The 10,544-nt window shown below is 37.5% G+C and overlaps 1 protein-coding gene across 2 annotated transcripts; it reads right to left on the reverse strand.

Annotated features, from left to right (window-relative positions):
• Positions 1–4,661: 4,661 nt before the first annotated feature.
• LOC127789107 (calcium-dependent protein kinase 8-like) lies at positions 4,662–10,156 on the reverse strand. 2 transcript variants are annotated; one of them, XM_052317891.1, is made up of 9 exons: positions 9,767–10,156; positions 9,028–9,654; positions 8,080–8,203; positions 7,833–7,976; positions 6,979–7,131; positions 6,721–6,836; positions 6,410–6,577; positions 5,702–5,932; positions 4,662–5,128 (listed from the first exon to the last, which is right to left on the reverse strand). In XM_052317891.1, exons 2-9 carry the CDS (start codon positions 9,532–9,534, stop codon positions 4,973–4,975), a joined length of 1,599 nt encoding a protein of 532 aa, XP_052173851.1. In that variant the 5' UTR covers positions 9,535–9,654; positions 9,767–10,156; the 3' UTR covers positions 4,662–4,972. The 2 variants fall into 2 exon arrangements, with proteins under 2 accessions (XP_052173851.1, XP_052173849.1); XM_052317889.1 differs by having other exon boundaries at positions 9,028–10,156.
• Between the last annotated feature and the right edge of the window lie 388 nt (positions 10,157–10,544).

The following is a 10,544-nucleotide window of genomic DNA, read 5'->3' on the forward strand; positions in this document are numbered from 1 at the left end:
TGTCCCAGTCGACAATGGACCTATAGTGGAGAAGTAGTCGTCATGCACGCCACTCAGGAAGCAGGGGAAGTTAGATAATAGAGGCCATGAGACTCAAGCCCTGTGCCAATCGTCCGTCCGGTCCTCCGATCCTGCACAAGAACAGAATAAGACAAAAAAGTTATAGAGCAATTAAGATTACGAGTGAGTTGACTAACAGAGCGCAAATTAAAATAACATTGTGGTAAATAGAAAACAAATGACAATGGTAAAGTAGGGAGAGGTGATGTTGTGTCAATACCCATGACTGAGGCTTGAGAGCCATCGGCCAATGTAACAGGAGAAAGAGACTGCAGAGTTTGAATATGAGATAAGAGAGAATGATTACCATATATGTGATTAGTAGCATCAGAGTCGAAGATCCATGGGCCAAGAGAAGATGAGGAGGACTTAGTAAAACAGGCAGTAGGGTTACTGGTGTTAGTAAGGGACGTGATAGGTGAGGTAGCCTGTTGTGTTGCCTGGAACTGAAGGAACTAAGCATACTCCTCCTCGAAGATAGTCACTGATGAGGAATTACTGGGTGTGAGAGATGTCTGACCCTCTGAAGTACCAACAACCATGTTAGTAGTACTGGCTGGCTGAGATGGATGACCATGTAAGCGATAGCAGGTCTCTCTAGTGTGACCAAGATGATTACAATAGGAGTACTGGGGCCGACGATGACCACCACCCCAACGACCACGATCAGTCGGTATCGTAACAAGAGCGGAGTGATCTCTAGGGACGGACACACCACGATCAGCAGTAACATAAGAGGCTCTAAGTAGCCTGGCAAATACCTCTGTCAAAGGTGGGAGAAAAGCAGTGCCGAGAATCTGTGTCTTAACGGATTCGAGCTCCAGGCGAATTCCATAAAGATAGAGGACAATAAACATGTGATCACGTTGTTGCTGTTGTTTCTTGATATCTGTATCAAATGGCATCAACTCATTAAAATCGGTAATAGAAGCTTGGAGCTTACCCAAATACGTAGATTGAACAAAGCACCAATCATATCATAAATACGAGTGATATCACTCGTATACAGCTCAGGAGCCTGAGTCCATAGGGCATTACACTCCCGAACAGGTCGAAATATAGGCATCAAGGTCGGCTCAATAGTCTGTCATAGTAAACTTAGTAATCGGGCATCCACCTTCCTCCAAAAAGGTTGATCTCCCTCAGGAATAGTTAAGATAGTCTTTGATAAATGATCCTCAAGACCATGTCCAAGAAACCAAATCTCAATTGTAGATGATCAAGCGAAATAATTTTGTCCATTCAACTTCTCTGTGGTAATAACTGGTGTACCTGAAAAATAGGGAATGGTTATAGGTGTGGACATGGTAGAGCGGCTTGTGGATGAAGAATGTGTTGGAGATGAAGACATGATGCGAAAAGCACAACAGATCTGAAGAAGGAAGACCAAATCTAAAACAATAGTGGGCAGCGCGCGAGAGATCTGACAGACGGAAGGCCGCGCGATTGGAGGCGGCAAGATAGGTGTCGGTCGACGGCAGCGACTAGGGTTCGTGGCTCTGATACCATGTTATAAGAATAAAATAATCTGTGTATTTCATTAAGTGTACAATACAAAAGTATATATATACATACAAATATTTAAAGTTAATTACACTAATACCCCTTACTTATCTTATTTAACAAATGGAATAAAAACAACACTCCTCTTCATTTTTTGGTTCACTCTTTTAAATTCTAACGTGTTATTGAAATTTATTATTTATATGATTGTTTAATTTATATATATATATATATTATTTTTGTTAATATACTGATTAAGGAATAGATTTTGAAAAGTCTTAACTCATATTACTTCACAAAAAAGTGATGTAGAAATTTCTAAAATGAGAAAAATTTGCTTGATGCGCTATTTTCTACACGAAGAGGGGCAAAGAATGGCTAAGATTGAGCTTACAGATTTTTTTAGTTGCATGGAAGTGTTTGAAGATGTTGAATCCTTAGGAGATAAGTACTGTGAGATGGTTTCAAATATATGGTGGCTGGTTTATGATGCTTTTAGCTTCTCTAATTCAAAGTGTTACCCTTAAAATACTTGGTCGAGTCTCCTCTTTCTTTTGTGAGAGAAATTAGAATACTTGCTTATTCATACAATTAGTGAACAAAAAAAAAAAACAAGATTACACTCATTCATCTCCTATTAAAAAAATCTCCACAAGATGTGAGAGATCTCGTACGTTGGAGATATATACCTATATATGTGACCATAGATGATATTATAATTTGCAAATTTATTCCTTGGCAAGCCTGAATTTGAGTTTGTGTTATTTTCAAATGTTAATGACGTGCCAACAAATTTAGAGAACTATAATTTTACAATTTATGATGATGTTTGAAATTTGATGAACAATTTGTATTTATATCATTGTGCGGATGAACTCTTTTGTAATTATTTTTATTATTTGTATAATTGTGTAGAATTTAAATTTATGAATTATATTTTTTACAATTATATAAAAATAATGATAATTTAATATATATATATATATATTGTCATACCTTCGTGTTTTAATTTTTATTTTTATTTTTGTCGTGTCTGTTGATAAGTGTCATTTATACGCTTGAGTATATAAACTTAGCATTAATTCACTCAAAGAGCATGATTACTACTCATTTTAGTCACATGTGCGATTTTGTAGGTAAAAATCCCATTTGAAGGAATTTGGAGCAGAAAAGATAATTTCAATCCATAAGTAAAGCAAAACTTGGCATTAAAGGTGTGGGGGGAAAGCATCCGAAAATCGATTTTGATGGAGGAACGAAGCGTCGAGAGATGAGCGGAAAAATGAAGAGTTGGGAAGCCAAGTAGAAGCGGCTCACAACCTTACTATGGAAAGTATTCCATGATAAAGTCGTGGTTAAAGAAGTATTATGTGGCTCACGACCTTACTGTGAAAAGCATTATATGGTAGGCCCGTGACAGGATTTCTATTCTGTGGCTCACGACCTTACTGCCGAAAGCATTATAGGGTAAGGTTGCGGTAGGGCACAAAGCCTTACGAAAACAGCAATACAGGCCTGTTTTCTTCCAAATCAAAGGGGAATGGACTCTTTCCAAGGCAAAGGACGTTCAAAACCTAATAGAGACCTATAAAAGATAGATTTTTGGTGATTAAAATGAGTTTTAGGTGGCTGGAGCAGAGGAGAGTTGCAGAGGAAGGATAGATCTAGACTCGAACACATAACCTTAGGGCACTCAAGTTTTCGAATGTTTGCGGAATACCATCTACACTACCCGAGGTGTTAGTATTTTAACTTTAGTAGTCCATTGTTAGGATTTAGAAGGCTTTGCTAGGTGTTTTCACTAAAGCATTCACTACTTTTTAAATTTGGAAATGAATTTATACATAATGAAAATATCATTTAAAATCTAATTATACTATAAGTTGAAGTATCATGGATGACCTCTAGTTAAAGAAAACCAACTCCTAGACCCTAACTGGGTGTTACTGGAATGTCAACTTCTTCTTTTCATTCTTCATCATCCCATGTATCATCACTTTCAATGCAACAACATTGTAACAATAGATCAGACTTCCACTTCTCTTTTTGCATTTTGTCTCTTCTCTTTTGGTGGGGGCGATCATTGCTACGATGAGGTGATGATCGATGATGAGTCTGTCGATCTAACAATATCTCTTCTAGTAGAGGCGATCAATTCGATGCGATGGCAATGGCTATGCAACTAACAATGAGACGACCAAGCAATTTGTAGATTTGATGGAAAGGATTGACGATGAGTCCAAAAATCTGATGAGATTTTTTTTAGTGGGGGCAACCGACACAATGGTGATGGTGAGACAATTGAGTAGTCTGTAGATCTAATGGCAAAGCGATGATTGACGGTGAGCTTATAAATTTGACAACGACGGGAAGGACTAACAATGAGTAGACATACAATAGTCTAAAGATTTGATGAGAAGGAAAAACAATACTTATTCATTTAATACACTTGTTAAAGTGCCTTGGAGCCAAGTGAATGCTATACACTAAAGAGGAGACTATTTTGGGTTTAATTGGTCACAAAATAGAAGTATTGGGCTAATAAGCCCACAAATTAAAAATTGAATTTGATTGATTGCAATTGCAAAAGTTGTGGACTAATTTAAACTTTAATCCCTTATTTTAAAACGCCTATTAAAAATTTTCTTAACCTAAGCTCATTCCCTTAGAAACACTTCTAGGCCCAACCTTTGGCCCATTTCCACCCCATAGAAACCTTGCAATGGTTCGCCAACTTCTCATTCTTCCTTCATTGCTTTGGCTGTCTTTTGATTTCTCTTCTAACTTGTTTCCCCCCTTCGCTATTTTTAGATAAAAACTCGTGATGTTACAATTAACTATCACATTTCAAGTCTCAAGAAAATCATCATTTTATTCTCTACAAAATACAATTTTCACAACTTGAATTCTCGAGAAAAAAAACCCTTCTAAAAGCACAAGACTTAATAGCCACGATAAAATTCCATCTTTCTAAGAATAAAACATCTTTAAAGACAAGATCTTTTGTGTCTTGTTCTTAAAATTGCAATCTAATCACAATTTGAACACTTTATATTGGACAGTTTTATCAATGAACACAATCTGGGACTGGGAGTCTATTGAAACAAATGGTAAGCATGAAATATAACTATTTAATGAAGGCAAATGCCAAGTTATTTACAATCACAAATAACTATCATCCCTGCCATCACACCTTCACACTGTACTCTATAAGTGCTATATCCAGAACACCACCAACCACTGTGTTACAGTTAAAGGAAGACAATGAACACTTTTGAGAAGAGATGTGGAAGGAAATTAACAGCATATGAGGGAAAAAACAAAAAGAATTTTGGGAGCCAACAAAATCAAGCGATTTTCTCGAATTAGAGTTTTGTCTTTTCAGCAGTAGTAGTCGTGTTTTCGCAAATTATCTACTCTCACCACCCATCTGCAGCGACCCGTCCCTCATCAGGTTCAAGCTGAGATTGTTGTACCGCTCTCGTGAGTACTGCCTCGAAGCTTTTCTCCAATCTGTGCCGGCCTTCATCATTGTGGCAAACTCGTCATAACTTATACGCCCATCCTGCAAATAAATGGAGGGAAATAAAGAACTGATGTAAGGCAGAGCAGTGTGGTAAGATCTGAATGAACAGAGTTCTAAGTTCTAGCACTGGAGAATCCTACAGTTCGAATTAGGAACCATAAAGAAAACGAGACTGCAAGGTTGTCTCAACAGATGAGACTGCCAACTTTATAAGAGTCGGGGGAGGGTCATTTTCATATGCAAAAGAGACGGTTTATACAAAACTTAAATCTGTGACTTTTCAGTCACAAAAGCACAACCCTACCCATGCTTTGCAAAGAAACAGATTCTCTCTAATGGTATTTCACTAGTGAGGAAACTAAGCTGTCAACATATCCAGGTTCTGAATATGTGCAAGTGAACTTTGCCCTCAGCCCGTCTATTTTCAAGTTCTGAAATTGTGTAAAGCTTTGAGAGTTTGAAATTAGCTCTTCTGATGGTAAAAACCCTTAGATCAGATTGAATCACACTCCGGTAATCACCCAAATCTCCATCTCCGATGCTTATAATTCTAACAGATCAATTTTAAGCATACTCTACACTAGACTCAAACTGTAATCAACAAACACATACCTTGTCCGTGTCCACGTCCTGCATGATGGCATTAATGACTTCTTCATTGTTGGTCTCAACTTCATCAGCTAAGGCATCCCTTAGTTCTTCAATCTCTATAAACCCAGTTTGGTTTTGATCAAAGAAATCAAAGGCTTTGTGGAGGTGATCATCGGTACCCATCTTCCTGAGGTGAACAGAAATAGCTACAAACTCTCCGTAGTTCAAATGTCCATCCTTATCCACGTCACCCTGCAAGATTAATTTATAAAATGAAATTAAAATTGATAAGAGAAAACCCTTCAAGAAACCAATCAAATATCCAATTAATGCCTATACTAATTGAAGAATTACTCTATTGCTGCTAAAACAGTACATTTGTCGAGTTTGCAGTTCCTGAAGGTAATTTTTGAACAGTCTACAGTGGATGACTGAATAACATCACCCCAGTCTAATACAAAGAGAACTCGAAACATGAGATCACATGAGAGTACTCAACTGTGGGTAATGAGGAAAAATATTCTTTTAATGTAAAACATGCTCCATCTGAAAGTACCTAGAACTGATTGTGTACTTTGCCGTATTAACTATTTGAATGCACATACTAAATTGTTGCACAAATATGTAAAATGAATTTCATAATAGTGCATTACCCAAGTTGAAGTCTATATGTGCGACACCAGTTTCGGAAGCTTAAAAACTAATTCCAAGTGGTGGAATAATACTTACAGCTTCCATAAGAATCTGGAGGTCCGACTCAGGGACCTGATGCCCAAGCTTCAGCACCCCTGCCCTTAGCTCATCAATGTTGATCTTCCCTCTGTTGCTAGTATCCATCAGTTGGAATCCCTGTTTTAGGCCAGCCACTTCCTCCACTGACAAATGCTCAGCAATCACCTGTTAAAATTGGGAAAATGGTTTCAGTAATGATATGAATATGCAGACCAAGATTGATCCACTGAACTCGATAAAATATACTAGAACAGAAATGCAAACCACAGTAGCTATTTGTTTATTCTGATCAAGCTTTGGAACATTACCTTTAGAGCTCTTTTCTTAAGCTTGTTCATCACAGAAAATTGCTTGAGCCTGGCTCTCACAGATTCACCTAAAGAAACATTTGGAGCCTTGTTGGCATTTTGTAACCAAGGATTATCTGAAATTAAGCAAGCAAAAAATTCATAATCAAAGATCCTCACAATTTGAATCCAAAATTTGAAAGTAGTAGTTACTTTTTTTTTTGTTAACATAAAAAAAATACAAAAATAAAAAACTTTGCCATTTCAACAAGATCATACCCAAGACTTGCTGAGCAGTAAGCCGCCGCTTAGGATCAGGGTCAAGCATCTTCTTCACGAGATCTTTTGCATTGTCAGAAACTTTGGGCCAAGGGTCCCTCTTAAAATCTACAACGGACCGAATGATTGCTTGGGCAACACCTTGTTCAGTCTCTGCATAGCAGAAAACAAAATTTTAGATGGGAGGGGAACTCCAAGAATCAAAGTAGGACGAGAAATGGTCTTAGTGACATAGTTGCAATTATATAAACTCTAGAAAATTGAAATTCGAAGTACGAACTGCTGACAATGCATGCAATGGTGCAGGCATTTATCAATGACAAGGCTTGGTCCATAAGGACATACTCCATAATAATACTCCTATTTAAGGGAAAAACAATCTAATTATATTACTATTGCCAAAACTCTTATCTGCCATCCTAAAAACAAGGCACTTTCATAAATGTCTCTGGTACTTAGATTGATGTTTTCTTCTTTATTTGGTCTTACTGAAAGGGGTACAGGGAAACATTATAGTACTTCTTTCCAATCAGACTTCCAATATGCCATCCCTCCAAGACACAAAAGCTACTAATCCTGGCTAGCCCATTTTATGGGATACATGAAGGCATGCTACATTTTACATCCACTCATACTTTCTGTAGAATCATCAGACTGAAAATTAATAAAGGAAATGGCCTCATTCAAGTGTTTTGAACTATGAAGGCATCGTACAGTTCTGTCACATACATTTTGTTAACATGCTGAGATAAAATTTCTAATTGGCAAATACCTGCCGCAGAAACCATTTTTTTTAAGACTTATACAGCCAGGGAAGCAAAAAGTAGCATGAAACCTTCAGATCAGATACAGACCTGCCCAAAAGGGTGGGACACCACAGAGTAAGATGTAAAGGATTACTCCAGCACTCCAGACATCTACTTCTGGACCATAGTTTCGTTTCAGCACCTCAGGAGCCATGTAGTAAGGACTTCCTACAATCTCGTTAAATCTCTCGCCTGTGGAAGGTAGAATAATTTCAGCTAAATGTCAATAGAGGAACCACTTATTGATGATGACAACAAGCATATTATCCAAGAAATGGGTATTGAAAGGCATTACCAGGCTTAAAGAAGACTGACAGCCCAAAATCAATTGCTTTCAAGGGTGATTGTTCCTTCTTGTTTGCAAACAGAAAGTTCTCAGGTTTTAGATCCCGATGCATAACTCCATGCTTATGACACATCTGAAACGCAACAAAGAAAAAGTAAGTATCCAGAAAAATCAATTACTTTTCACTGAATGATAGAAGGCAAATAAAAACTTCTTAAAAGCAATATTGACTGCCATGGAAGAGAACCTATAATAAGAAGAAAGAACAAATTGAACGAGATAAAATAAAAATGAAAAAAAATCAATAGCTGTCAAGATTCGAGTAAATAAGGCCACCAATAAAGGACCAAACCAAAGCCCAATGACATAAACCTCCATCCATGGCAGGCAGGAATCCAACACAAAGTGAACTACTTAATAGATTAAAATCAGACAAGTTTTTGAGTTTCATAACAATGGCACATATATCCAACTTCTCAAAATGTTACCATGGGATATGAGAATCTCGAGTGAGACTAAGACGAGCCAAATTTGGAAGGTCACAATTATTTTCAAATGGACAGGACAGAGACAGGGGGATTGAAATCTGTCTTTGAAATAAAATCTAAGACCCCATAAGTACCCACAACTAATCCCAAAAAATCAGCAAATGAAAGCTAAAATCTAGTAATCAAGACCCTTATTGGAAAAAAAATTATGTCCAAATAAACAAAGGAACCCACAGGTGGAAGTGAACTTTTCATGTCATATAGCATTAGGATTTCTATTATAGTCTCCTAACAGCAAGAGTGTGTGTGTGTGTGTATCTTAGGTATGTTGATGCATACTTATCATCTTTATGCCCCTAAATATGTGAGGAAATATTGACCAAGTTATACTCTAACCATGTAAGGAAATGTTATCACTTATTAAATGAGACCCAAGACAATATCAATATAATATGAAGCAGATCTTCACCTGAATGACTTCAACAATCGTTCGAGTCACCACTGCAGCTGCCCTCTCTGTGTAATGCCCCCTCGCGACAATCCTATCAAACAATTCACCACCCTCGCAGAGCTCCATCACCAAGTGGACTGCATTGTCATCTTCATAAGTGTCTTTCAAGCTCACAATATTAGGATGGGGAGGCAAACGCTTCATGATCTCAACCTCCCTCTTCACATCATCAATATCCACTCTAGTCCTTAGCTTCTTCTTGGATATGGACTTACAAGCAAACACATCCCCTGAAGATTTATCAGTACACAAATATGTAATCCCAAATTCACCCCGGCCGAGCTCGCGACCGAGTTCATAACTCTGCTCAATTTCATGGCCTGTTGGGTTCTCCAACACATAGGACTTGTGCCCACCATTTACAGATTTAGGGTTTCCACCATGTTCAGTTGCAAAAGGGTTTGATTTGTGTTTGACCTTTTTGTTTTCTGATTCAAAAGCGGGCCTCACACAACAATTCCCCATAACTCAAAGCAACAGTTCCAGAAAACTTGTCCCAAAACTGAACCAAATATTGGTCAAAAATAACAAAATCCTGAACTTTCTGCCTAGAAAAGATAGAAACCCGGAGCGCAAGCTTCAATCCTAAAAAAATCAAAGCTTCAATGTCAATGTTTCTCTAAATAGACAAAGGCAAGACTCAGTCAAGATCTGCTCTTCTCTGATCCAAAACACAGAGAAATCAAGAAAACAAAACCTGAACTTTCTTCAACTTCAGTGCCTCAACAGCTTCAGCACCAAATCAGAGCTCCCTGATTCAGTAACCCAATTGAATTCCGATTTCTCCAAGAGGAAGGAAAGGCAGCCTACCTCAAGACTTGGATTTCCCCGGAAAAAAAGTATGGAACTTGCAAAGAGGAAACTGGGTATGCCAAGAATTTATGGAAGATGGAGAGGAGATTTATGGAAGAAAGGAAAGGGTTTGGGGCAGGAAGAAGGAGGAGAAGAAGACAAGTGGAGGAATTTGAAGCGTGTGAATCCCGCATAAAGGTCAAACCCAATTCGTGGACACTTCCGTCCACCCCCATCCACCCTTCCATCTAAATTCTATAATGCAATGAAGACCCATTGTGCGTTTGTTCCTCTCTTTCCAGCTATCCAACATTTTACCCTAAATTTCTAGAGGCCAAGACCTGGTTTTGCCACGGAGGGGGAGGTGGTTTTTCCAAGTAATTATAAAATGATTTTTTGATTCTATAAAAATATTTTTTTTATTAATTAGGCCCATCTCTTAAAAAAAAACTTACAATAGCATAAAATTGTCAAATGCCATAATTTTATAAATTATATATAATTGATAAGGATATCACTTCAATAAATTCTAAATTTAATACGTGATTGATATAGTCATACTAATATGATTCGAGAAATAAATTTAGTTATGATAATAATTCTATACTCAAATATAATGTAAAGAAGATGACTTCTAGAAAGTCCAACGAATTTACCGATTGGGTTATTGAAAAGAGAGCAAA

This window comes from Diospyros lotus, chromosome 13 (genome assembly GCF_014633365.1).
Source record: "Diospyros lotus cultivar Yz01 chromosome 13, ASM1463336v1, whole genome shotgun sequence".
NCBI lineage: Eukaryota > Viridiplantae > Streptophyta > Magnoliopsida > Ericales > Ebenaceae > Diospyros > Diospyros lotus.

Bases quoted from the DNA above. Each gene is read 5' to 3' on its own strand.
- LOC127789107 (XM_052317891.1), bottom strand. From the start codon at position 9,534: ATGGGGAATTGTTGTGTGAGGCCCGCTTTTGAATCAGAAAACAAAAAG. The intron at 6,578-6,720 runs GTAATGTTCCAA...CAATTTTAACAG, and splicing joins TTAAGAAAAGAGCTCTAAAG to GTGATTGCTGAGCATTTGTC. The intron at 5,129-5,701 runs GTATGTGTTTGT...ATTTATTTGCAG, and splicing joins AGGACGTGGACACGGACAAG to GATGGGCGTATAAGTTATGA.